Source organism: Balaenoptera borealis (genome assembly GCF_965194805.1).
Source record: "Balaenoptera borealis genome assembly, chromosome: 20".
In the NCBI taxonomy this organism is placed as follows: domain Eukaryota; kingdom Metazoa; phylum Chordata; class Mammalia; order Artiodactyla; family Balaenopteridae; genus Balaenoptera; species Balaenoptera borealis.
Genome location: NC_138879.1, coordinates 17980542 through 18008224, shown reverse-complemented (window position 1 = coordinate 18008224; position 27683 = coordinate 17980542). Strand labels below are relative to the sequence as shown.

Below are 27683 nucleotides of genomic sequence, written 5' to 3'. Positions count from 1 at the left end.
TAGAGGGGACAGGGAAAGGGTGGGTGGGTGCCCTGGCCTCCTCCTCTTGTCTCTGGGCTCAGCCTGCCTATATGGAATGAACCTGAACTGCTCCCTCCCTGTGGCCAGTCAGGTGTCCCCAGCCCATGTTAAGATCCTGAAGAGGGACCAACCGGTCATGTCCCTCACACCAGTGACCACAAGAACGCTGCTCTGGGCCGGCACGCCTATTTAATGCCATCTTTGCCAGCAGGCATTGGGGCAGGGGCCAGTTCCAGCTGCCCCAGGTTGGAGACCTCGGGTTACGGGAGCAAGTCCTTCACAAGCCAGCTACGGGTACTGGGGTCCCTGGGGTGATCCCTTCTTGGGCCGGTCAGCAGCCGCCCCCTCAGAGTGGGGAGCCCACTTCTGCCTTCTGCACCCGCTCACTCCTGTGGGTGCCATCGCAGTATGGGGGCTTCTGGGTGGCCTTGCAGGTACAGAGCGCCACCACACGGGTCTCCTTGGCCTTGAACTTGAGTGGGGATAGGCCAGTGCGTTTGAAGAAGTGGGAGCCATCACAGAAGGGCTGGTGAGGGAAAGAAAGAAAGTTAGAGACCCAACCCCACCTGCCGAGGCGGGGCAGGGCTGGGAGGAGCAGCACACAGGGGTCAGGGGCCAGACTCCTAAGTGATGCTGCCTGGGTTCACTACCACACCTTTCTCATCTGTAATGTGACAGTAAAAAGAGTAGCGTCATCCCAAGAAAATAAAATACATAATGGTTATGCACTTTGCCAGTAGAAAGTGTTCGGTAAGTATGAGTCTTTACAGGAGTAGTTTCTGGAGTCCCCAGAGGACCAGGACACAAGAACAGAATTTTCAAGGCGAAACGGGCCCTTAGGTATCAGCAATGTTTACGCTGATAGGTGTTTTTTTTTTTTTTTAATGGCTCTGAGTCTCCATTGGTTCATGAAATTCATTTCCTTCTCCATATTCTTGGGGTAAAAACTTCTCTGGGTGGGCTTTAAGACTGGGGTATCAATTTTGTTTGGCTCCAGGAAATAACTGGGAAGGGGGGAAGGGGACGTCCCACAGCAAACTGGCTGCCTGGTGCGAGCATCTATGCCCTTCCATCCTGGAAGGTGTTCCTGGGGGCCCAGAGAGGTGGTTAGCTAGTTAGTTAGTGGCAGAGCTGGACCCAAGGCCTCTTGGCCTTGGAGTCAGGGTGGGATAGGAGAATGGATGAGAGACGTGTGCAGATAAAAATCAGCAACCTGTCCCAGAGGGCAAGAGGCAGAGAGGCAGAGAGGGCCCTCCTGTGCTAGGCCTCAGCAGTGGGCTGCACAGCGCCACCCTCATGAGGACCTGCTCAAAGTCCACAGCAAATCAGTGGCGAAGCAGGACTCGGGGCCCTGGGCTGCTGACACCACACCATGCCGCTCGCTCGGAGGAACACAGTTCAGAGCCAGCTCAAGAAAGAAAGGGACCCCGGAGGCTAAGAATATGGGGCAGGTTCCTGCTGGATGAAAGGCTCCTGGGTCAGAAGAGAGAAGGAGTTGGGAGCAGGCAGCCAGGCTGACAAGACAGCAAGAAGCCAGGAAAGTCACAGAAACTGAGAAAGGGAGGGTTTTCAGGAGCAGATGCCAGGAAGGGGCACACGGGGCCAGAGAGGCTGTGCAAAGTCTTCCCAGTGTTGGGGTCTGAGGCCTGGGAACCTCTGACCCAGATGCTTCCTAGGAGGAGGAAGGAGAGAGGGGAGAGAGAGGCAGGAAAGAGCCCAGAGCCTCTGAGAAGGAGGGAGCACCGGGAGAGGAGGCCAGAACCCTGGCTCCACCCGACTGGCCCCGGGACTGGGTTTCTGTCTCTCTGGCTGCATCTTGAAGGGGGGATGCAGAGAACGGTGAGCTCAGGGCTGTGGGTGGCGCTGGCCTGAGAGTATCCCTCCCCCCCAGTCTCCCTTGTTGTCCCTCAGGTATGTGTGGGAAAAAGAGGAACGTCTCGGGTGGGAGTTCCTGGGCAACAGGTAGCGTCCCCAACCACAGGTGTCATATATCAACGGGAAGGGGGACACAGGTCTCTCACCTGCTTCTTGCTGTGGCCACACACACACCACCTGTAGGTTTTCCCAGCCACCAGCTCCACCTTGATGGGTGTTTTTAGGGCCACCACGGACTTGGCTGGGGTTTGGGGGAACCATCGGGCCTGTGGCAGAGAAGATGAGGGAGTGAGGGTCAGCTCACGCCCTGGAAGCACTTTCTTGCCTGTGGCCTTGTCCAATTTCCCAAGAGCCTTGGCTGGTGACAGGCTTCCTCTGCAGGAGGCTGATCTGATGCCACCCTGCAAGGACACTCCCCCCCAGGACACCAGAAGGCCCCTGAGCTCCAGATAGAGAAGAGATTTCAAGGCCACGCAAGCACATAGGTTTCGGGGTCCAGGCCTTCCTTTCAAACCCTGGCTCTCACCTGGGTGCAAGGGAGGGGAGGCCCAGGATCCTGCCAGCCTAGGCGGGGCTAACTGCACCTAGGGCTGGGTTTATCAGGCGCCGCTCTTCTCAGGGCAGAAGCCTGCTCCCTGCCCTGTGCCCTCTGGTCACTCTATCTCCCCTGAGCCATCGGGAAGGTAGCTATAGACAAGGCAGTCGCAGGCTGAAATCTACAACGCAGGGCTGACCCATTCTGGTTCCCTCCTCTGGTCTCTACCTTTGGGGTCTCTGGGCCTGGGGGACTAGGGCAGAGAGAAGTGGAAACGGGGTATTGGGGGGTAGTACTTACCAGCCAGGAGGTGATGTCCCGTCTCTGGTTCAGCTTCTGCAAGGCAAGCAGGCATCGCAAGACGGTGGTTTGGAAACAGAAAAATAAAGTCAATGGAAAGCGGAAGACTTCCAGAGGGAAGTCATCTGGGAGGGAAGAGACGACAGGGCTTAGTAAGCGCGTGAGAGAAATACGAGGGTAAGAATAAGGGGTCCCAAGAGAGGAACGGGAGATGCTGGGGGAGGTGCTGGCACCCAGCGGGCGCTCAGGGAGGGCTGCAAAGGACCAGGCGACGTAGGGGCTTGAGGGACGCTCAGCCGAGGGGCGGGCGGGGCGGGCGGGGCTGGCTCGGGAGGGGAGTGGGGGGGCCGGCCGGCGGGGCCGCGGCTGCTCACCAGGGCCGCCGGCCTCAGGAGCGCCCCCGCGCCGCCCATGCCGGCCCCGCTGCCGCCACCGCGCCGGCTCCGCCTCGCGCCCCGGTCACCTTCCCGCTTCCCCGCCTCCCGCCGGCCCGGCCCCGCCTCGGCCCGGAAGACGCTGCGGGGTTCGCGCGGTGCGGGCCGCGGGCCTGCGCAAGCCGACCAGCCCCAGCCGCCGGAAGTCGGGCCGAGGAGCCGACCCCGCAGCCGCCTAGGGGGCCCCGGGGTGTGGAGGGCTCTCCGGCGCCCCCTTTGGTTCCCGCGTGTCTGCGAACGACCCGCGCGGAGCATCGCCGCTCATTTCCTTGCCTGCGCCTCCCGGGCCCCCCACTTGCGAGCGGGGACCCTGACCGGAACCGTTTTCTCTTGCGGAGCCTTAGGGCAGTGCTTCTAGAAGCGCGGTGCGGACACATCTCGTCGCCTAGGGAGCTTGTTTTTTTTATCGGATTCGGGCCTGGCCCAGGCCTACACATTACGTTCTTATGGGTGGGGCACAGGTATCTGCGTTTTCAATATGCAGGGTATTTCGGGTATGTTGTGCATTTTGATCTGTGAACTACTATTCCAAGTGCTTAAAGAAATGTTCATTGACCATCCCCCCACCCCCGATACCTTCCCAAGGCTCCCACGGATGGCACTCCCCCTCCCTTTCCCTTCAGTAAAGCCAGACAAAGCAGGGTCTCTTTGGATGTTTTTTTTTTTTTTGTAAAACATTCTTTTATTAAAAGAACAAGTGCTGTTTACGAACTGCCCTTCGTACAAATAACATCCGTTATACAAAGATACAAGATCCGGGTTATGCACAATTCCAGGCTTGGAGGTGGCAGGGGAGGGGCATTGCCTTTTGGGTTGAGGATATAAAGGAGGCTTTAGAAAGAATGAAAAAGGAGCCCCTGGGTTTACAAACTGTAGCTTCCCCTCCCTGCTCCCCTAGGAAGGGTCTGCTACATTGAGACAGGCTGGGGCGGAACGGGGGGGGGGGGGGGACAGGCGGGGAGCCAGGGTTTGGGTCTCCAGTCCCACCACCTAAGTCCCAAGTTGGGCTGAAGGACGTGACCAAAGGGCAATGAAGGCACCCCCTCAGTCCCCAACTTTTCAGTAGATCAAGTCAAAGTGGCTGGGAGCCAGACGCACTTTTAATCTGGTTTGATGTGACCGGAGGGAGCCAGGGTACTATGCCCCACTTTCCTGCAAACTCCCAATTGAAGTGACCTTAATCCCTCCAGGCACCTCTCCCCAGGAAATAAACTGGGATAAAGGAGAACTGGAAGCAAGCTGCCTACCCTTAACTCTGGCCCACCACACACCAAGGAAGATGCTGGAAGCTGGCAGGGGGAGCCTGTGCCTTTGAAAACTTGTCTGCATTTCCAGTTTGGGAAAGGGCCGTGTGGAGAAGGTGACCCTTTCTCAGAGCTGGCTCTTTCTCTTTCCCAGGCTCTGGCTCCCTTCCTAGGAGTACTTCCCTAGAACTCAGGACAGGAGTAGGCAGGGGTGCTCTCATCGGCCTCAAGGGAAGGGCGCCTGGAGGCAGCAATAGACCTAGGAGTCTGAGGGGAAAAACTCATAAACAAATCGGAAAAACTTAGAGAAGAAAAGGCAACCTTTAAAGTGTCATTGTCTCTGGAGAGGATCCATCAGCTCTGAGCTAAGACAGTGCTTCACAGATCCCCCCACCCCGGCACAGCCCTGCACTCACACCACGCGTCACACACACAGGGACAGACGGACAGCCACAAGGAGGCAGTGCAGTGGGACAGGAGAGCCGAGGACCGGGAGGCCAAGGTCCTGAGGGCTGGTCCTGGCTCTGCCCCTGAGCCCCTGCCCCTCCTAGGCTTGGAGCTATCACCTGTGAAGCAAGGAGCTGGCTCAAAAGACACCTAAAGACAGGTCCCTTCCAGCTCTGACATTCGCGCACTAGTTGTGACCTCAAGGCCAGACAGCGGCTCTGCATGCACACTGCAATCACACCTCTGCGCTGAGGGGGATGACACACTAAGCGCCACTCTGCATTTTCAAACTCCACTTCCGCCCTGCAAACCACATCCTTCCCCTCCCCTAGACAGAGCCATATATAAATCTGCATCCCTTTCTACTCCCCATCCAAATTCATCCTAGAGAAAGGGACTGAGGCTGGGAGCAGGGGTGTGTGTGTGTGTGGGGGGTGTCTCGGTAGCCATACCCCTTGCACTGGGACCCCACTCCGTCCTGAAGCGCTCCAGACCTTTCCTATTATAAAGCTCCCTCGAAAGAGGAAATGCACCACGGCTCTCATGTCCCCCTGCCCCAAACTGAGGCACAGCACCAATCCATACCCAGCCTGGGTCCCTTCTTCAGATCTAACCTGCCTACCTGCCACTGCACCCCAGCCTGGGGAAAGTCAGAAAACAGAGACTCTTGGAGATGAGAACCCCAGACTCTCGGGTGCTGGAGGGAAGGGGAGGTCTTGGTTCCAGTGCACTAAGTCATTTGGACCTCTCACTCTCTGCCACAGCGGCCTTGGGGTGGATTGACTTCCCTCACTGTCCAGAACAGAAGCTGACTTTGGCTGTAAGTGGGCCGGCCTTGGGCAAGGGTGTGGGTGTGAATGAGCAACTCTTCTAAGAATCTCTGAAGGTTATTTTTCTTTTCAGTGGTTTGGGGGCAGGGAGTTAGACAGCTTAATAGATGAAGATGAAGAAAATGCTGAATTCTATCATTTCTTTCTAACTGATATTTAGCGTTAATAAAAAGTGAGTATTTCTGAGGTCATCACAACTGCCGCCCCCCTCCCCCCCAAGCCCTTGCAAGTGCCTAAGAAATTGCCTCTGAAGGATTCCCACCCACCCTCTCCATTATCAGCTCCCTAACATCTTACAAAGTCTTATCAACAGGAATATTAATATTATTTTCAGTATCAGAAAAAAACCAGTTGAGCAGCACAGGCAAAAATATATCTGCACTACGTTTCTGTCATTGCCAAAAATATACACATCTTCTTTTCTTTATTTAAAAAACAAAACAAAACCAACAACAACAAAAACCCAAACAGAAACACACACACACACAAATCCACACATGCAAAGAGACTGACTAGACGTGGTCATCAGGGAAGCTGGCCACGCTCCTCCTGGCTCCGACCCCAGTGCACCCGACACAGACACAGGCTTCAACCTCGCCCCTCTCCTGGCTGTCCCGCCGGCCCTCAACCTTGGCCACCAAAGGCTCTGGGCAGGTGGGGACTCTTTAAGGTGAGAATTGCCCACTACACCCCGGGGAAGTAGCTGGTGGGTGAAGGGACAGTTGTAGGTCAGCGTAAGCTTAAGTCTCCCCTGGTGGGTGGGGGTGGAGTGTGGGAAGGCAGGCTGGCTAATCCTGGGAGGAAGGTTTCACTAAAAGAAGTGGCACTTAACCCCCCTTGCCTCGTCCCCCAATCCCTGGGGCTCCCCTTTGCCAGGGAAGCAGGACCAAGTATCAGTGGGGCAAGGGGAGCGCTGAGGGGGCACTGAGACCATGTGGAGTCTGGGGGAGGAAAGGCAGGATATTACCCTGATTCAAAGCCCCCAGCCCCCAGTTACTCTCCAATATTGGAGTACGGTTCTGGTTTTTGTTAACCATTCGGGCCCCAGAGAGGGACCAAAGTTGGTGAGGTGAGAGGGTGCAAACAAGACCTGGGAGCGCCCCTCTGATACTGCCTCATCAGAGCACTGCTCCTATCCCTGCCCTCGGCTGCCCGGGCTCCAGGGGTAGACAGACAGACAGACGGACAGACACACGCACACGCATACACGCTCTCTGAGTCAGGCAGTTCCATCTCCCCACCCTCGGCACTCCTAAATCCAATAGTGCAAACAAGGGGCAGGGGATCGAGGGGGCTGGGCCACCCACCCTCTGCCTTCCCCCAGCCCATCACTGGGGCCCACCCCCCAGAGGTAGGGAGGCTTGGGCCAAATTTGATGCCATCCTACCCCTTCTTCGGCCCCCTAGTCTGTGGGCTTTTACAAGCTCAGCTTGTGACCCTTGTCGGGGGCAGGGGAAGGGGCCCAGCGAGAAACAGTCCCAGGAAGCCCTCTTGCCATCTGCCCAAGTTGGGAAGAAACTGCAGGTCAAGTAGGGCCACCCCTTCTTCCATAAAAGACTTCCGCACAGGGGCAGGCCCAGGGCCTAGCCCCCCACTTATCCCACTCAAGTGCTAATCCATTTTACGTGGCGGGTGCAACCAACCCCCCACTTATGCCATGGCCCACTTTGCTCTCTGGGGAACCTCAAAACACTCGCTGAGAGTGGGGGCTCCTAGGCGGGCTTGGAGCCTGTCCTCCTTCTGAGCCCCTCACAAAGGGGCCAGTGCAGAGGGGGAGGGGGGCCAGATGGAAGGGGCTCCCCTGTCGGTCTCAGTCCTCGGCACCAGGAACACCCCACACTCCCCAGGCCTCAGCACATGCTCTGGGCCGGGGCTCTCCAGTGTCTGGGTACAGGTGCCCGCTCCAGGCTGGGACCCCTCAAACCAGGATCTGCCCCTCCACTTGGGGGGTCAGCAGGAGCCTGGGTGGATTTAGCCTTTTTCCTGGTTGGCTGAGGCTCCTTTGTCAGCAGTCTGGAAAAAGAGGAAGGAAGACTGGGGCTTTGGGAGGTGTCTGGTCCTAACACCCAGTTGAGAATAGCTTCCTGGGTCAAGAAAGCTGATGTTGGGTGCAGTAAGGGTCTGGGCTTTGGCGGCGGCACACCAGGGTCACCTTGTGTGTGTGTGTGTTTGGGGGAGTTGCCCTGCATAGGGCACCCAGCTAAGCAGGCATGTGCCAGCTGAGGGCAGCACACGGGCTCTGGCCCTTTGCCCTCAGAAGAAGAAGGGAGGGCCTTTCTTGAAATGGCCCACCCAGAGCATCATCTTCTTCTAAATGGTCCAATCAGAGAGGAAACAGCCTTTCCTAATGGGTCTCCCCAGAGGAACGCCGTTTTCTAATTGGTCCTTTCGCTATTAGCCCATGTGCAAAGTGTATCTTTCTTGGATCTGCAGGAGGGCACCCATGTGCTGGAAGAGGCCCTGGGGTCTAGAGCAGGGCACTCTGCTGCCCTAGGGGTCGCTTCCTTCCTCCTTCTGATGATGCATCTGATGATGGACCTTCTAATGCTCCCTCGCTGCCCATCCAGGAGAAGGGAGACAGGACGGTCCCTCTGCCCCACTCCCGGCCCCTCCCCCAAGCCGGACCCCTTACTCACCCCTCCTTTGGGGCCACTGCCACTGCCATCCGCCCCCGACAGGCTGAGGAAGGGGTTGGTCTGGGCAGTGAGGACTGGAGGTCCGCCTGCTGCTGCTACTGCTGCAGCCGCAGCTGCTGCGGCCATGAGACTTGTGTTGTTGCCGAGCGAGGGAGCCACCAGGGCTCCGGCAGGCAGCAGAGGTGGGGCAGATGCTGTGGGCAGCAGGCCAGGAGTGCCCGCGGACAGCAGCGGGGTGGAGCTCCCGGCCAGCAGGCTGGCCATGGGCAACTGGGAGCCCCCGGCCATCTGCAGCCGCTGCAGCTCCCGCTTCTGCTGGATCTGCTGGATCATCTGGTAGACGACAGTCTGGTGTTCCTGCAAGGGGGCCAGATTGCTTACTGGCCAGTGGTCTCCAGGGTCATCTTGCCCTCATTGGCCTGGGCCCCATCCTATCACACTAGGACCATGAGGCAAAAGACCTGGGAGACAGTCAAGGTTCCGTCTCTAACTCCCTCCTCTGGGCCTCAGTCTCCCCATCCAGACAAGAAAGTGGTTGCACACCGTCAGCGTTTGTCAGCCGGGCCACTACCGGCCAAGTGCAGGGGGTTTAACATCCCTGGCCCCACCCCCCCTCACTAAATCAATTCTTCAGTTGCTATGACAACCACAAATGTCCCCAGGGATGGTATGACCCTAAGTTGAGAAACACTGAATGAGGTCACTAGTTTTCAACTCCCCTCTTTTTCATTTGTTTTTTCCCTTAAGAGTCATTTATTTTTGCTTTGAATAGGCAAAGCATTTTCAGTGTTCCAAAACCCAAAGTGATTTATTAAGGCTTATCTTCAGAAATCTTGCTTTTACCCCTGCTGCCATCTGGCCTCTGTAGATAACCAATTGAATTGGTTTCTTATGTATCTTTCTCATGTTTCTTTATATGAAAATGAATATTTTTCTATTTTTTCAACTCCCTCCTTTTTAATAGGAGGAATTCCTTTCCTCCAAAGGAATTCTTAGCAGAACTCAACACACAAGAAAGACCTAGGAGGGGCTGCTCTGGTTGAAGCGGTGTCTGTCACCTGCTCGGCCACCTCTCTACGCAGACCCTGAGGTTCCCCACTGAAGAGCCTTGGGGCTGGAATTGGAAACGCTCAGTAACTGAGGACTCACCACCCTCCAGATCCTCTCGCTAGGATGTGATCTGGGGCCACTACAGCATCCCTTCCCCAGTGCCCAGGGGCCCCCCCGAGAGGAACCCTTATGCCCTCTGACCCCACATGACCCTTAGGGGCAATCTCCACCCAGCCTGGGGCTGCCCTCCCTGGACTGGCCCAGACCGCTCTGAGAGGGCCCTTCCAGCAGAGCTGGGGGAGGGGAGGCGGCCCAGGCAGGGAGGGGCATTACCGGGGTCAGCTGTGGGGATGCCAGGAGCTGCTGGAGCTGCTGGAGCTGCTGCTCTTGCTGCTGCAGGAGGTGTCGCTGCTGCTCGGTGAGGCTGAGGCAGGGGGACAAATCACAGACCATGGGAAGGGACAGCGGAACCCTCCTCGCCTGCTCCCCTAACTTCCCAGACTCCCTCAGACCCAGGTGGGGAGAGGCAGGGATGTGCGATGTTAGAGGACTAGAGCGAAACGGACTGAGCTCAGAGAGGACAGTGGGAGGGAGGCACGTCAGAGGGAAGAACTTTCCCAGAAGGAAAACCTAGGCTAGCTAGGGTACAAGGCATAAACAGACAACTTTGTCCCTGGAGAGCTACCATCCGGAGGGCACTCACATCTAACATCTAAGGAGAACCTGGGGTGACTAGATTCTAGACCCTGTAAGATCAGAGGACAGCTTTCCTTCTGAGGAACTGTGGGTGTTCGGGGGGATTCCCTCCCAGAGCCAGCCTCCCCCTTCCCTTCCCCAGACTGAGCTCTCCCTCACCTGTTGAGACAACCTGGCAGCTGCAGCGCGGGGGCCCCGCCAGCCTGGCTCAAGCCCGCGGGGTTGGGGGCGGCAGCCCCATTCAACCCCCCCAGGAGCCCATTGAGGGGCAGGGCCCCGCTGCCCGCCAGCCCCCCCAGCAGCCCCTCAGCCATGGGCATAGCCCCCAGCCCCGCTGCCCCGGGTGCCCGGCCTAGCCCATTCTGTGGCTGGGGCGGGAGCGGGGCAGGGCCCCCAGGCAGGGCCAGGGGCAGAGTAGCAGGGCTCTGCTGGAGCAGGGGCAGCGGTGGGGGCGTGCTGTGGAAGGACAGCGACGAGCTGCTGCGGCTTGGGCAGCCTGAGTGTGGGTCCTGGGGAGGGAGGGGGAAGGGAGGGGTCAGAGGGGCAGGGGGCCAGCATGACCTTTCTGGCCCCCGGCCCGGCACCCATCAGCATTCTCACAGAGCACAGCCACACCCCCCTTCCCCCAGGCAGAGCCACCCAGGAAGAAGCAAGGCCCGGGATAAAGGCTAAGAATCCAAACAGTCTTCACAAGTCACTTCCTGGGGGCCCAGCACCCCTCATGATGCTTGTTTAACACTGAACAGTGATGACGGTAGTGACCACCTGGTGAACCAGACCCAGGGTTCAGTGCCTGACCTGTACTAACTCGTTACTGCCTTTTTATGGGTGAAACCACTGGTTCTTAGGCGACAGGCTAAACAACTCTGCAGGCAGCTGGAGTGAAAGATTCAGGCTCAAATCCCATGTCCACAATTTAATGGCTTGAGTGGCTTCTCTGTTTTAGTTTCCTCACTCATAACATGGGGGTAAGAGGAGAACCTATTCCATACAATTATTGTGAAAACGAAACACACAAACCCTTTAAAAGTCTCAGCACAGGACATGACAAAGGGCAAGTATGCAATTAATGTCAGTTACTATTATGATTATTGTTGCCCAAGTCACACATTTAGAAAGTAGCAGGGAGAACAAGAACCCACTTTGTTTGACTTCCAGAACAACCACAATATAACAATAGCAACTGCTCCCCCAACCGCCAGCAATTACACGGGGATTATTTTGTGTGTAGCTACAACAAACTATAATAAACTCTTCACAAACACTTCTCAAAGAGGCCTTCCCTAACCACCTTATATTCAGAGAAGAATTCCACCCTCCATTCTTTCTCACAGCCCTCAAATTATTTCCAGCTTAGCACTTTTCCTGATTTGTAATTATTGATTTTCTTGGATTGAGCCTGTCTCCAGGAGCAAGGCTGTCCGATTTGCTCACTCATTGCTTAGCCAATGCCCGGAGCTAAGTAGGCACCTCATAATTATTACTTATTTAATGAAGGAATGAATGGGTCAGTCAACCAACTACTCAGCCAGTCACTCCATTGTCCAGCCTCCAATAGCCGCAAGGTAGAGATGCAACTAGAAGGCCCTTGCACGTCCCCACTCCTGCCCATCCCTGGTGCCCCTCCCCGTGGCGCCCACCTCGGAAGACGTGGACAGCGAGTTGTCCAGGCCCAGACTGTTCTTCCCCGGAGGGCTCTTGCTGGTGCTCAAGGAATCGCTGCTGCCGGCTGAGGGAGGGGGATCACGGAAGGAGGTCAGGGACTGGAGTCAGGGCCAGTTCCGACCGCACAGCAGAGGCCTCCATCCCCGGGCTGGGTGGGATTCCCCTTACCTTGGGGAGGCAGGCCATAGGGCCCAGGGACAGGGCCGTTGGTGGCAGGCAGGGCGGCAGGCAGGGCGGCGAAGGGCACAGAGAGTTGCACGTTGAGAATCTGCAGTCGCTCTTTCTTGGCCGTAAGGCTCAGGATCTGCTCCTGAAGCCTCTGGTTTTCCTTCTGCAGTGCATGCAGCGCCTTCAGCATCTCCACGACTGCAGACAGAACGCGAGAGAGCCTGAGCCCCGCAGGCCTGGAAAGGCTGGGGGCGGGGCCAGGTGACCGGGGGCGGGGCCTGACGGAGGAAATCGGACTGAGACCTAGCAGAGAAGGCGCCGGCTAGCGAGGGACTCAGGTGAGTCCTGGGGAGCCAGAGGTGTGAGGACCACGGGTGGGGCCTGAGGCTTGGGGTGGAGGCCAAGTGCTTGGGAGGGAAGGGGCGGGCGGAAGTTGGGGCTCAGTAAAATAAGGGCCAGGAGGTCGCGAGGGCCAAAAGCCCTGCGAAGAGGGGGCGGGCCCAGGAGCAGGACCCAGCGAGGGTTAAAGGCAAGGCCCTCGGTTGGCCAGAGTTAAGGCAGGGGCGGGGCCGCAGGCGGAACCTTAAAGACGTTTGGGGACCTGGGAAAGGTGACCGAGTCTGGGGGTGTCCTAGGACAGGTCATCCAGCCCGACGTCACCCCTTCTCACTGTTGACTCCGGCCTCGCCATCGCCCTGCTTCTCCAGCAGCTGCTCCATGTTAGTCGTTCCGGGGGCCGCTGGGTCCAACTGGCCGCCCCCGCAGGGTGCTGTCTGGTCGAAGAGTGCTGGGAGACTGCTGATGGGGGACCTGGGGTCAGAAGTGAAAACCGAGCTCAGGCTTACCTCACTCCCCCACTCCAGTCTCCCTGCCCTCCTCCTCCCGCCTTAGGGGTTTCAGTCATCCCCTCTGGATCCCACCCTCTCCCCCTCGCCCGCCTCTCCGCCCTCTCCTCCTTGACAGTCCCTCCGCCCTGCTCCCAGCCCCTCCCCCAAGCCGGCACTCTCTCCCTCACATGGAAGACAGACTCTCCTGGGGGGAGGTCCCCCGACATCGGAAGCTGCAGTCCTCCAGGTCTGGCTCTTGGAAGGAGAAGGGGGGCAGGGATCAGCGAGGAAGAGGTGCCGTCGGCCTCACAGTCCCCGCCTGGGAAGTGGGTGCGGGATCTGGGAACTTACCGCAGACCCCTTTCCCCAGGATCTCCCAACCCCAGCTAGCCAGTTCTAGTTCTTAAGGCGCTGGGAGCCCTGGCTTGGAAACCCAGCGCCGTGGGAGGCAAAGCCATGAGATCTCCTCCCTGCCTCCTTCTCTAGGCAGAAAGGCTCCTGCAGCTTGGCTACTTTCAGATCTACCTCCCAACTTTTTTCCTGGAAAACTTACAACTTCAGAGTCATAGAAACTTGGGGCCTACACAGTCCTGAGTTGAACTTGGATATGATACTTACTTGCTCTGTGACCGCGGGCTTGAAACTAACCTCTCTGAAGTGATTGTTACGAGGATTAAAATAAGGTAGTAAATGTGAAGTGTTAATCTGAACGGTTTAGCTGCCATGCAGCAAGGCCTTAATTACTGTAGCTATTATAATCAGTTTTGTATGACTTTTATATTAATAAACTAAAAAATTAGACGTCAAAACCCTCTGTTGGGCCACTGAATTCCACTTTGCGTTTTGGAAAAATAGTCACCTACTCTGTAGGGTTCTTAATTCTGGAATCAGATTCGGCCCCCTTAAGGCTTACCTGAACTGGTAAGCCCCGCCCTCCAGCCGGCCAGGTGGTACCTCTGCACCAATCAGCTCTCTGGGGCTGGGTTGACTCTCCAGGGAGAGGGAGAGGCACTTGTGATCCGCCCCCTTAACTCCTAAATACCCAGAGAGCCTGTTGTCCAGCTGGTGGGATCTCAGTAAACTCTGATCCCAAGAACTCACTAAGAGGCCAGCAGGGAGCTAGGCTACAGCGGTAGGAGAACTAGGCTTGGAGCCAGGGTACCAGAATTTCAGCTGCTGCTCTGCCTTTCCCTACCCCAACTGCCTTGAGCAAGTCATTCATCTCTCTGCCTTTTTGTTTTGTGAGATGGAGCAGTATTTATTCTGCCCTGTCCTGTCCCGCCTCCTCACGGGGGTTTTAATGTGAAAGTGTAGGTTTGTTGTGTGTGGAATGTTTTTTTGCAGGGTGGGCAATGGCCAGAGGGTGGGGGCAGCCAGAAAGCCCTCCCATCCTTTCTGGGGTGACAAGCAGGTGACAGGTGCCCCTCAGGCCTTTGGGAAGAAAGGGGAATGGGGTCAGAGACTCACATACCTGTGTGGCTGCTCTCGGCTTGGGTGAGGAGGGGGTTAACGGCACCCATGGGGGTTCCAAAGATGTGGGTAGAAGGGAGACTAAAGGTGGAGCCAGCCAGAGAAAACACCTGAGGGAAAGGAGGTAGAGTCCAGCCTGGTGGTTATTCTTGGATCTAGAGCACAACTGTGTGCACCGGGGTGGAGGGGACCAGGTGTGCTGGGGAGGAGAGAGGACCAGAGAGAGGGAGAAGTTCTGGTGGTGATCAAGCCCAATCTCTCAAATTCCCATGGAAAGCTGCGGTCCTCAGCAGGCTGTCCCCCACCTGCCCAGGGATGGCGGAGCCCAGGAGTAAGGCCTCACCTGAGTGGTGGAGATAGAAGCAGAGGAGGAAGGGAGGGTGCTGGTGAATGGGGAGCGGCTGAGGCGGGGCAAGGCCGAGGTCCCTGGGGGCCCCAGAAGGCTGGAGGAGAGGGGGGTGCTGCAGACAGCCCGCAGCATTCCACCACCATGGGAGATGGGGTCCTTATTACTGGTGTAGATGCCTACAGGCACAAGACAGACACAGAGGGAAGCTTAGAGTCACCACTCCCCCACACCCCACCTTGGTCAGGTGGCTGGAGCAGCCTCTCCCCAAGGAGAACACTCCCCTGGATCTGGCCACACACCAGTCTCACCCTTTTGCTGCAAAGATGTCACTTCTTGCTTGGGTGACATCTGCTTGCCATGCCTGCTTATTCCACTGCCCTGCTAAAGCCTGGAGAATTCCCAGTTTTTCTAATTCCCCAACCCAAACTTGGTTAAGTCCTATTGGCAAGCTCTCCCGCTACAACCACGCAGAAAATGGGTATGGGGGAGTGTCTCAGAGGTGACTGTCATCTGCATCCTTTGTCTTTTGGAGCAGTTTCTATCACATTTCCTTCTAACTGCATGTTTGTGCCTCTGTCCCCTCACTAGACTGGCTGGGCCCTGAGATACCCTCCATCCCCAAGGGTCACTAACCTGCCCCCAGCAGGGGGGACTCCAGGTTCAGGCTGGGCAGGCTCCCGGAAGGCCCAAAGGTACGGGAGGCCAGACCACCCAGGCCAGAGCTGACAAGGGAACCTCCGGAGAAGGGTGAGGCAGCAGTGGCGGTAAAGCCAGCCAGCTGGGCACCGGGCAGGGAGGGAAGGGCCGGGCCCCCGGTGCCCTCCTTGTTGCGGCTGCCCTTGGGACGGCCTGGCCCGTGTCGGCTCCTCTTGCTGGCTTTGTGCTTCTTCTCCTTCAGGCCTGTCTCGGGGGTCTCCTCAGCAGGCACGGGGGCGGCGCTCAGTGTGGGCATCCGCTTGTGGGTGCCTGCTGAGGCCCCGGACCCCGAGACGTGGGGTGACTTATAGTCCCCCGGGGACGGGGCCCGGGCCCGGCCCGAGCTGGAGGTGGTGGTGGAGAAGCGCATGATGGGCCCAAAGCCAGAGAAGACCACCTTCTGCTCAAAGAGGTCAGCCTTGGGGGGCTCGGGGGCTGAGGGAGAGGGAGGAGCCGAAGGGGGGTGTGCTGTGGGCTTGGAGTACTTGTCCTCCTCTGGCTGCTCCAGCTTGGGGAACGCAGAGAAGTCGGGGGAGCTCTGCAGGGACGAAACTGCAGAGAGGGAAACGGAATTATAGCTGGACCCCAGATCCCCTGCCTCCCTCCCGCTCCCAGTGTGCACTAGTAGAGAGAGCTCTGGTCAGGGGATGGGGAAGCTGAGTTTCCTGTCCCAGCTCTGCCACTGTCTCTGTGTCCTGGGATGAGTGTCCCCGCCCTCCAGCTTTCCCACCTGTGATAAAGTAGGAGGAGAATAACTCCCACCCTAGTGACCTCACTCGATCACTACAGAGATTACAGGAGATTAGAGTTGGTGCTTTCAAAATGGTACCTGACAGCGTAAGTGCAGGGGATAATGAACATGGTTATGGGGGTTGGAGAGGTGAGCCCTGAGGGAGACCAGAGGGGAGTTCCACCTCGAGAGGAGAGGGCTGAGGGGAGGGTGTGGAGAGGAGTCACTCACTTGGTGGAGATTCCCCCCACCCCAACCAATTTAGGAAGCAAATGAGACGTAAACCAACATAAAAAGGCCCTTAGTAGAAAAGCTCAGGGCCAAAGACTGTCCCGCTCCCAGCCTCCTCCGGGATGCCCACACTCACCTGCAGGCTGGAAGGGCCCCCCAGAGGAGGAGGAAGAGGAGGAGGAAGAAGAGGAGGAGGCGGAGGTAAAGCTGCTCACACCTTTCCCACTGCTCAGCTTCTTCCCCTTGTGACTCAGGCCATGGCTGGAAGACTTTTTCCCCTTTGAGTCCCTGCTGCTTTCAGAAGTCTCCTGAGTGCTGGCCTCGTGGTGGGAGGAGGAGGGAGCTGAGGAGGAGACCTGAGGGGAGGAGGAGAGGAAGGCTCGAGGCCAGCTCCCAGGGTCTGGGCTCACCCTGACTTGGGAGTGGAGCAGGAGGACACAGGACCTAGGGCTCTACTGGGAGAGCCCAGAGTCAGCTTCAGGAAGGATTTTCGGGCAAGGGGATAGTGGCAGGAGCTCCTAGACCAGGGAGATGGGGAGGCAGCTCTGTAACTTCTGGGTGTGAAGAGTTGGGAGCTCTGAACCCAAGAAACTGTCTGTCCTTCACCTCGGGCAGGCGAGAGATGAAAACAGTCCCAGAGCCTGTACTGATGCACGTATCTTCTTAGTCACTCATTTAAGAAATACTTAGGCCTAAGAGGGCTGGACTTGTGCTGGGAAGTGGTGTACGCAGGGAAGAGGAACCCCACGGAGAATGGGCTGCCCTGGCCCCACTCCTGGGCCCTCCGGTCACCACCACTCCCTCCATGCTCACCCCCAGATGCAGCCACCTGGCTGACAGCCCGCTCCCTGGCCACTCCATGCCCTTCCTAGACAACCTGCGCTTCCATGCCCAGCCCTCTGCCCGGAAAGCCTAGCCTTCCTCTTCCTGGGAAACATCTTCTCCTTCAAAATCCAGCTCGGGAGCCCCCTCTTCCGTGAAGTCACCCTATAGCTACCTGGGGTGGAACAAATCTTTCTGTCCTCTTATTTCCAGGGTATCGTGTACCCACCCACGTCAGCCATCGGGTGCCACATTGTACTGCAAGATACAGTCCCCCATGTCTGAGGGCGGCAGCAGTGGCTGGAAGAGCGGGGTCTCTGGGGTCTGTGAGCCTGGTGGGTTCTGCCGTTTACCACCGTGTTATGTTGTGTGGTCTCTCAACCTCACCGAGCTTCAGTGTCCTTATGGGGCTAATTATGCCTATTTGGAGAATTACGAGGACCACAATGCCAGATACATAGTATGGGGTCGATAATGATGATGATTCTGATGGCATGGCTGCTAGTGACACACTGCAGAGACAGCGTCCTGTGGTGGTTAAGAGAACAGGCCTTCAAGCCCCACTGCCCGGGTTCAAATCTTGACTCCACCACTCCCTAGCTGTGTGCTTTTAAGCACATTACTTAACTTCTCTGTGCCTCAGTTTCTTCATTTATTAAATGGGGTTAATAAAGTACCTACTTCATTGGATTATTTTGAGGATTAAATGAGCAAATCCCCCAGGCATCCCCTCCATCCCCCTGTTCCAGAAGGGAGCCTGGCATGTGGTGAGTGAGTTAGGGCTTTGTATTACTACCAGGGGTGGCTTTTCCTCCGGGTGGAGACCAGGTATTCAGTAAATGAACAAATGCCAGAGGGAGGATGGATGGGAGAATGAGAGCCACCCTGTGCTGCCCCTTCCTGGGCGGAGCCCTGGTCTCTTGTCTTTTTCTTTGTTCTTTTCAACAGCTGGAGTTCTGAAGGGAGCCAGATGTGGTTATGAGAGCAAGGGAGGAGAGGGCCCAGGGGGAGGGGTGGCTGAAATGCTGGGGTGGGTGGAGGGGGATGGGCAGAATGCTCCAACACATCCAAAGGGATGCCCGGCCACTGGGATAACTCCTAGATCTCTGGCCCTCTCTTTCCCCCTGCCTGCAAACCCCAGGGAAAGACCAGAGGGTGCAGACATCAAGCTTTTCCAGGTGAGCCCTGGGCAGCAGGGAGGGGAGAGGGTTACTGGGACAGTTGCCACAGCAACATCACCCTGGAAACCTGATACCTGAGCCTCCTGCTAAGATGCCCAGAGCTCTGCCAACCTCCTGAGGCCAGTGGAGGTGAATGGGGCAATAATGGTGACAGGAGGAGGCAGTGTTTCCAGGCCCCTGTTCTCCTTCCATGGGGAGGACGGGCTGGAAGGAGGGGCAGGGAGGGCTGCTCTGGCTTGGATTAGCCATTCCCTGGCCTCGGGTAGGGCCTGCTGGTTGCTTATCCAGATGTTGCCAGTTTCTGGAGTCAGGCCTGACATGCCATGCCCCTACCGGGAAGGTGGGATCAGTGGGGGTTTCAGGGTGTGGTCCACAGGCCTGCCCCGCAAGCCACCAAGGGCCGCACTTTCAGTCCCTCCAGCCCGCATGGAGCGGGCTTTTCGGTTAGGCGACAGCCTCTGGGCAGCCTCCTGATGTGGAGGAGGGATAAAGTGAAGGGGTCCTCTCTGCCTCTCTCTGGGGAAATGGGCCCCAGAAAATCAGAGAAACACCATGAGTACAGTACCTGCAGACAGGAGCCCAGTGCTGAGGCCCTCTGTCTGGACAGAGGCAGATGTGAACATCTGGCAGCCAGCAGGCAGGGTGGTGCCCCCCACCCCACCCCTACTCTCCTGGTTGGTCAGTGACTGGTGGGGCTGAGGAGCAGAGGCCCCTCCTGGGCTAGAACAGGAGTAGAGGGGGGCGGGGTGGGGAGCAGAGGCATATTAACCTGAAGCTGCGGAGGTTCCCAGGGGTGCTCACCCCGACCCCTCACCCCGTGCCTCCCTCCCGCTGCTGTGGCCATCCCTCCTGGGTGTAGGCAGCAGTACCTTGTCAGCAGTGGGGACCACAGGTGGGGTGAGGATGCTGGGGGGTGACTCAGGCCGCTTCTTGTGCTTCTGTTTAAGGCGTTCTTTGTCCTTTCGACTCTGGGGAGGAAGAAGGGACCGGAACTGATGTTGCGGAACAGTCTGGGTCAGGATAAACACAGCACATGCATGTGGGGAGTGGGGTCCTTTCAAGGACGAGGCTTTGTGGGCACCATCTCCCCCTCTGGAGGGACTGGGGGACTTTGGCGGGACAGGAGTGGCCCAGGCAGGTTCCTCTGAGAGCCGACAGCCCTTCCCCCTCCCCCTCACTGCCTGCTAAAAATAGCCTGTCCCATTATCATGCCAGTGACACAGAGCACCACTCATGTGAGCACATACCCGGGACACGGAGCTGTGCGGAGGGACGGGAGCCGGGCACACTGTGACGTGTGGCGGGGACGCAGGCATGTGCACTTACAAACTGGACCGACACATGGCTAGACTGTGGCGTGTGTGCAAATGTTGGGGACACTGTCGTGTCCTGGGGAGGACACGGAGGGACCACACAGATACAAAGAGCCCCAGGGAAGCCAAGCCTTCACCTCACCCTCCGTGACCCTCACATGTCACTTCCTCAGTCCCCTCTCTGCCCTCAGTGGCCTCAGAGGAAGGAAGGGGGTAGGCCCTATGGCCTTCCGGATACCTGTGGTGGCTTCTTGAAAGAAACAGTTGTTTGTGAGTGGGCAGGAGGGGTAGAGGGAGAAGACTTTTACCTTCTTCTGGCCCCTCTCGTGGTGGGAAGGGTGCTTCTCCTGCTGCGTGGATGGCGAGGCCGACCTGCTCCTCCCGCCAGCGATGAAGCCGCTACCGCCTCCCCCTGTGCCTCCCCCTCCTCCGCTGCCTGCCCCGCTCGTGTGCCGGGATGTCTTCTGGGGAGAGAACCGAGAGGAACTGCCACGCCCTCCTCTCACTAGCCTAGGGAAAGGTTCCTGAAGATCAGGGACCCCCGCCCCCACCCTGCCTGTCACTAAGAGGACCCTGTGTCCTTAATGATACTCTGCTCAACGGAAGTGCGTTCCCTAGACTGGAATCCTAGTTTCCCCACTGGCTTGTCCAGTGCACAAGATTCAGCAGCAACTGAGGCCCAGAAGAGGTGGGGCGTCTCAGCCCAGCAAGGCACGGATGGAGGTAAGCCTCTCACTCTCCGCCCACCTCTTTTCATGGTGCCCTCTTGGCCCCTCTCAGGCCCTGAGCCACGGCCCACCACCACCTCCTTCCCTGGGGTGGAGGACATGCGGGACAGTCCTCATGGGAGCCCCTGCTCCCCTGTACTCCATACCCCATCCTCTCCTCCAGACACTTTGCTCCAGCCATCACCCCTTCTCCTTTGTTCCTGGCCCTCCACCAAACACAGTGGTTCCTTTTGTCCCAAAGGACCTGCTGCCCTTAAGAAGCGGTGGGGAGTAAACGTCCATAAGAAAAACCCAAACAACCCTTGTGCTGCCATTCCTCCCAGCCAGGGCCTTGGACTCCCCACTGTCTGGGCTGATGGCTTCACCTGTCCTAGACTTATAGCTGTTCCCTCTAAGGTCACCCACTACCTCCAACTGTCAAATCCAAGGACTAATTTCAGGCCTCGTCTGACCCCATCCCTCCCCAGCGGTGGGCACTGCTTCTACTCTGCTGAGCTCTAAACTCCCCCACCTCATGGTTCTCTTCACACCTGAGCCCCCTACCTGATGGGCACCCGGGGATTCCAGCCCCAGCCTTATACACCTGGGGCTGCCACTACCACCCTGCCCGGGGGCCTCACAGCCACCAAATCTGAACATCCCCACTTGGCACCTCCTATGAACCAAACCGAGCTCCCTACCTTGTTGATATCAAACCCTGCACCTAGATGACCCTATGACTTATGATCCAAAGTAGGACACTTCTGAAAATGAAAGGAGGAGCTATTAATAATTATACCAGGGCAAAAGGCACAAACTGGGACTCTCCGGGGCAGACCAGGACATATGCTAGCCCTATAGAAGCCTACTGCACCACCTGTTCACAGCACCCTCAGGTGCTCAAGCCCCATCCACCCAGCAGTGAGAACCTGGATCCTATGTGCCACCCTCAACTCCTCCTTCTCAGCTACCCCGACATGTAGGCAAGTCTATCTAGAAATGGTTCTAGAACCCAGCTTCATCCCTCCATGCCCCCCTTCTCACAGCTGTCTCCCAGCCGCCGCCCTGGCCTTTCAGATCTGGCTTCACAGTGGCTGCCAGGGTAATCTTCCTGAAACACAAATCTGATCATGTTACCCTCTTGCTTTCAAGCAGCGTTACAAGCCTGTGGCCTGGGGGTAAGGTCCAAGCTGCCTTCCCAGTCAGGCCACAGCATACCTCTCCAGGACACCCCACAGCTTCTGGAAACGCACGTCTCTCCACAAACATGGATTAGCACCCCTTCTCCCACCTCTCCTTGGGCCCGTGAACCTGGGGCAGAAGCAAGTCCAGCTCTGGCCCTGCTTGAGCTTTTTCGCCTCATCTCCTGCCTTGTCCCTACCACACACCCTGTTCTGCTGCTTATGAATGCTCTTTCTCATCTCGGGACTTTATCCATGCCAATCCCTCTGCCTGGGATTCCTTTCTCTCTGTCTTTGCTTAGCAGGCTCCTGAGAAGCTTCAGACTGTCTGTTCTGAATCCCACACACCAGCTGTGAGGTAAATAACATAATCTTAGTGGGTCTTAGCTTACTCATCCATAAAAACGGGGAAATGCAGTACACCTAGTTCTTAGGGTTTTGGGGAAGATCACACCAAAAAAACACACGTAAAGAGGTTAGTACAGAGGCTGGGACACAGCAGGCCCCACAAATGTTGGCTCAGCTTAAATGCTGCCTCTTCCTTGAAGCCTCCCAGCCTCTGACAGGCAGGGCCTGAGCTCCGTCCTCTGGATGGACTGCCTGGTTGAGCTCTGATTCACACCCCTCAGCCGTGCTTCAATTATTCCTCATCCAGTGGTGAGCTCCTCAAGGGCAGGGACATAGTGCCTTCCACGTCTGTCCTCCCAGCACCAGGCACTGGCCTGGCCTGGAGCCCATACCCTCTAAACCATGGCTGACTGACCCACTCATGCCCAGATGAAACTCACCATTTTGCTGAAGTGGTATTTGCAATAGCCACAGTACTTGACGTTGTCGACCTCCAGCACTTCCTCCTCACACAGCAGGCCTGCCATTTGGGCACTAACCAAGAGAGGTCAGCCTGAGAAGGGTGTGGCCACAAACCAGATCAGCCACCTCCCTTGCACCCTCCTAGATCCCTGCTGGGGTGAAGCCAAGATCACCCGAGGAAAGCACTGCCATCATCTCCAAAGAGACAGCAGCTAGGATGAACCTATTTGGCAGCCATCCATGGCAAACCTCGGAGCGGGTTGGTACAGCTGGCTAGAGAACCCTGCGGGGTGGGTGCAGGGCAGGCGGGGCTCTCACCAGGTGACATGGAAAGCTTGTCGACATCCGTGGCGGTTACAGGTCATGCAAGCTCCTGAGGCTGCCTTGCTCTCCCGGCCCTGCTCCTCACAGATGTAACATGTCTGCAGGATACAGTACAATCGTGCCCTCCTCCCTTCTCCCTGAGGGATCCTTTGGTCCCCCCCCTCAATTCCACCCTCTCCACATGATCCTAGGTCAGGGCTATCCAACAGCACTTTTGGTGTTGATGGAACTGTTCTGTACTGCACTGTCCGATACAGCAGTCACAAAGCACACAGGCTACTGAGCACTGGAAATGTGGCTAGTGTGACTGAGGAACTGAATTTTAAGTTCTATTTAATTTTAATTAATTTACATAACCACATGTGGCCAGTGGCTACTATACTGGACAGTGCAGTCCTTGGATGGTGAGCCCTATAAGGCCAGGGACTGTGTCTGCCTTCCTCACTGGTGAGCTCAACCCCACCTCTGGGCCTTTGCACATGCTATTCCTTCTGCCTGGTACCTGGAACTCTCCCCCCTCATCAAGGATGGCTCCTTCTCATCCCCCAGGTCTCAACCAAAATGTCTCTTTCCTTGACTACTTTATCTAAAGTAAGGCCCGCCCCCGCCTCCCGCAGGGTATCCTTTATTTCAGTACCTTGTTTGTTTTCTTTACAGCACTTAACACAAGTTGCATTTATTTTATTTGCCTGTTTATTGATATCTATAGTCTTCCCACACAGAAGTGTGAGTTCCGTGGGGCAGGGAGCACACCTGTCTTGATCAATCTAAACACTGTGTGTCTAGCATCTTGCCCCAGTTTTGGCACATAGTAGGCACTCGGTAAAATGTGCTCAGTGAATGAATAAGTGAACTGCTCGCTAAGGTCTACCTTCAGGCAGGACTTCTACAAGGGAGCCTACTATTTCACTTGAGTTCCAGAGCACGAGCCTGAATCTATCAGTGGAAAGTGCCTACACACCTCCTGAGTTCCCCGAAAGTGTAGGTTGGACAGAATCAAATTACACTGGATGAAGAAAGGGCTGGAGGGACCCAAGAATGGTTGGCTAGGGAAGGGACTGGTATGGGGCACGGTAGGGGCCGCTGACCTTGTTGAAGCGATCATGAGGCACGTACTGCAGCACGATGGGCTCCATGGTGAGCACGTTGGCAAACTGCACCTCAGGGATGTAGAGGGCACACACCACGTGGGCCCAGCCTGGGGCAGTGTGGGGCTGGCCTCAGCTGCGATGGCGAGCCCAAGACCCCCACCTCTCACAACCCCATACTGCAGATGGTCCCCTCCTCCATGGCCTTCCCATCAGACTCCACTGCCAGCCAGGGAAGGGAAGGGAAACCAGCCTCTGCATTCCACCCCCACCCACAGACCACTCCTGCCTTCCCAGACCCTGCTCAGGGGGCCTTGCTGACCTCAATAGATGAGCCCTGGGGCTCAGCACCCCTCTCACCTCCATTGTCAGTCCTCTTCAATGCCCCATCTTTGTGTGGGCACAGCTCACACCTCTGCCAATAAAAGGGGGCACAGGGGTTTGGGGGGTGGGCTTTCCCAAAGGGGGTGGGGGATCTGCTGAGCTGGGCCCTCCCTGAACACATTCAGAGGGCCCCAGGATGTAATGGTAAGATGTCTAAGGAGGAACTGGTGGGGGTACAGAGAAAACAGGATTGACCACGAGTGATAATTGTTGAAGACGGGTGATCCACATCAACATGAGGCTCATTATAGCATTCCCTCTACTTTTGTACAGGTTGGAAACCTTCCATAATAAAAGGCTCAAACAAACAAGCAAACAAAAATAAAAGGCCCGGCGCCTGAGGTGACGCAGAGTGAGGGATAAGCTGAGGGAGAGATGGGGTTGGTGACAGGTGTGCAGGAAACAGGAAATCCTGTGCGACAGTCCCACCCCAGCCTCAGCCTCAGAGTCCCATAGCTCGGTGGGGAGGGGGGCGATCCTCAGGTGTATAGGAGGGGAGAGAGGAGTCTCAAACTCACCACCCTGGCTGCTCGCTCCTGAGATTCACATTTCCTGCAGAACCAGGGTCCTGTTGGCACCTGGACGATGCCATAGCAAGCTGGGGATGAGGGAGGAGAATCACCAAGCAAATCTGTCACCAGTGGCTGTTCCCAGAATAACTGGGGGAAGGGGGTGACTCTAAGGAACTAGGCCAGGGGGCTGTTCCCAGCCTGGGGGGCACTCACTAGACAGCAGGACCACAAGGAATGCCCAACAGCACGCAGCCAGCTTTCAACCACATAACCAAGTCCTCCAAGCAGAGGTGGGACGTCTGAGTCCTTGACCTTAAACTTCTAGAAGATCCTCCCCTCATGCCCTTTCTGTACCCAGCTTTCTGTTTCCCAGCTCCTGCCAGGACCAGTCCTCATCATCAGGAAGAGAAAATCAGAGGAACAACATTTACGATAGACAAACGCGTTTTGTTGTTATTGGGGGGGGGGGCATTTCTTAAAGGGCCAGTAATGGAAGAGGCGGGGGAGTCGGGGGTCTAGGGAGCTCATCTTCTGCCACTAACTATAATAGGTACAGCTCAAAAGTCAAGGCCGAGGGCAGGTGCAGTGCAGGTAACCAATAGGAGAGTGGCGGGAAGACCCGACAGCGACAGGATTAAGGGCTGTCCCAGGAAGGGCGTGGGGGGGGGGGGGCAGCTGGCTGTGCCAGACAGGCGGGAGATGCCAGTCTGCGCCCTCGGCAAGATTCCTCAAGGAGTTAACTCCCGAACCATGTGCTGCTGGGGGAAACTCCAAACCTCCCTCTTCTCGATTCCCGGCCCCCTGCGCAACCTCTCTCCTATCCGCAACTCTTCCCCGGAGGATTTTAGGAGTCCCCTCTCCCCTGGGACCCTTCTCCTCCCTTCCCAATTCCGCTCCTCCCAGTATCCGGAAGCAGGAGGGGAGGATGACCCCCCCCCCTTGACCTCTCCCTCCGAGAGCCGGGACCAAAATAACCGGGCGGGAGGGGACACCTCGCAGGTAAACATTCTCCAAGCAGCCCCGACACTAGCGGTGTGGGGCGCGGAGAGTGCACTCATTGGCCCCTAGACTGTCCCCAAACTCCCTCAACTTGGGGTGGGGGGCGCGGTACTGGAACAATAGGCAAGAAAACAATGCCTGACCCGGCCCTCCAGGACCGGGCGGGGGCAGCCCCCCGACTCCTCCCTTCTCTTCAGGTGGGGTGGGGGAGGGGCGCCCGAGCCCCGGGAGGTCTCCAGAGGGCGCGGCCGGGGGCTCCCTGCCCACGCCGCCCCCTGGGTCCCTCCGCCCCCCCGCGGGCCACCCCCGTACCTTGGTGGACAGCCACGCTACACGCGTGCCCATCACAGTAGACCAGCGGATTCTCGGCCCAGCCCCTCTCGTCCGAACATACGCAGCAGCCTCCTACCATCTCCTTCATACTCCCATGAGCTCCCTCCGGGGCTGGGGCGGGGGGCCGGCCGGCGGGGGTCGGGGGTCAGGGGGGGAGGGAGGGAGCGGGGGGCCGCGCGCCTCCTCGCTCCCTCCTCCTCCTCCTCCGCCGCCGCCGCTTCTTTTCTTTGCCTCCTCCTTCTTCCTCCTCGGCGTCCTCCTCCTCCTCCTCCTCGCTCGCTCTGTCTGGCCGCCCCCCCCGCCGTGCTCTCGCCCTCATGCCCCGACGGGCCCCCCCCCCAACAATGAGACCCGCGCGCCGGGCTCGCCCCCTCCGCGCCGCACGCCCAGCTACCAGGGCCGCCCGGCCGCCGCGCAGCCCGGGCCCGGCGGGGGAGGTGCCGAGTGGCACATCGCGGGCGCCCGCCCGCCCCGCGCCGCCCGCTCACGCGCCGCCTCCCCGGCCCCCCTGCCCGGCCGCGGCAGCCATGGCCGCGCGCCTCCGCTTGCTCGCTCCCGGCCCGCCCGCCGCCCGCCGCCGGGTAAAGTCTTAGGTTCAGGGAACAAAGCCTGGCTTGGTAGGGAGCTTTTCGCTCGCTTGCTCGCTCTGCGCTCATTCTCCCTCTTCCTTTTTCTTTCTATGGCTCTCGGTTGGCGCTCCTGAGCCCTCCATCTGCCTGCCCTTTGGTCTCGGCCCCGGGTCTCCGATTCGCCAGCCCCTTCCGCCCAGGTCTTCGTCTCTGCGACTGTTCTTCAACCCCAAGGAAACTTGGAGGTGGAGATCAGGGGAAGGGGCGCTAGAAGCAGCGGGAGCGACGTGGGCTGCTCACCCCTCGGTGTGAGGGGGTCTTTTTGAGTGGCCGCTCGCGGGCTCTTCCCTTGGAGGTCTGTCTGGAGGGTAGACACTCTTACAAGCAGACATTTGTTCATTCAACAAATATTTATTGAATGCTTACTATGTGCAGTCGTTGAGATAGAGCAGTGAACAAACGGGTGTTCCTGCCCTCGGGGAGCTTCCGGTCCAGCTCACAGGCACACACGCACGCACAGGGACTCAGACCCCTCAGAAGCACGCCGAGGCACCCACAGACACACAGATTCACTCAGCTTCATCCAGCCACACTACCGTACCCTCCCAGAGGGGCACACCCCAGGTCCAGCCATTCAGGCGCGCTTAGAGACCCACGCGAGTTAGAGAGCCACTACTGCGGAAGTGCTCACGAACAACACATTTACACTTGAGCTCGATACATGTACACAAACACAAAACATAGACTCACACACAGCACCCCAAAGTATTAAAGTCCCTGAAATTGCGTCTGGGGAAGAAGTGAGGGAGCGTCGTCAACCCGAAGGCTTCATCCCCAAGGCCGGTGTGGGCAAGGGGGACGAAACCTGACCCCCCTACTTCCTAAAGGGGGGTGGACACCCGCAGGGACCAAAGGTCACACTCCCGCAGAGTAAGATGCGGTGGCGGAGGGGAGAAGCAGCCCTGGGGGCTTCAGCGACACTTCAAAGGCGTCGGGGCCGGGAACGCTTCCTGCGGGGGAGGGGCTGACCGAGAGGAGGGGGGAAAACCGGCCGGAGGACTGAGGCGTGGAAGAGGCTACCCCCCCTTCGGCGCAGGCCCCCCTGGCCGACTCTTCCGCCGGGTCCGCCTCCTTTTCACCAGCACCTGTTCAACCGGAACATCAAGGGGCCGGGGCCCGCCACCACCCCTCCCTTCGCGTCTATTTAGTACCTTTCATCCGGGAAGGGGGGTGAATTCCCGCCCAGGAGGGGGGAG

General features: G+C 57.7%; 1 protein-coding gene across 7 annotated transcripts; it reads right to left on the bottom strand.

The window, feature by feature from the left end:
* Positions 1–191: 191 nt before the first annotated feature.
* On the bottom strand, positions 192–26336 carry LOC309617966 (protein AF-17). 7 transcript variants are annotated; one of them, XM_082370983.1, is made up of 22 exons: positions 25838–26333; positions 24533–24612; positions 23991–24045; positions 23631–23740; positions 22537–22640; positions 22197–22290; positions 19829–19984; positions 19077–19175; positions 16422–16560; positions 15181–15795; positions 14542–14723; positions 14200–14308; positions 12917–12983; positions 12572–12711; positions 11902–12099; positions 11709–11797; positions 10228–10577; positions 9706–9796; positions 8323–8679; positions 2732–2767; positions 2043–2162; positions 192–547 (listed from the first exon to the last, which is right to left on the bottom strand). In XM_082370983.1, the coding sequence occupies exons 1-22, from the start codon at positions 25944–25946 to the stop codon at positions 368–370; spliced, it is 3480 nt and encodes a 1159-aa protein (XP_082227109.1). In that variant the 5' UTR covers positions 25947–26333; the 3' UTR covers positions 192–367. The 7 variants fall into 7 exon arrangements, with proteins under 7 accessions (XP_082227109.1, XP_082227107.1, XP_082227108.1 ...); XM_082370981.1 differs by having other exon boundaries at positions 16341–16560; positions 25838–26332; XM_082370982.1 differs by having other exon boundaries at positions 16341–16560; positions 19829–19981; positions 25838–26332.
* Between the last annotated feature and the right edge of the window lie 1347 nt (positions 26337–27683).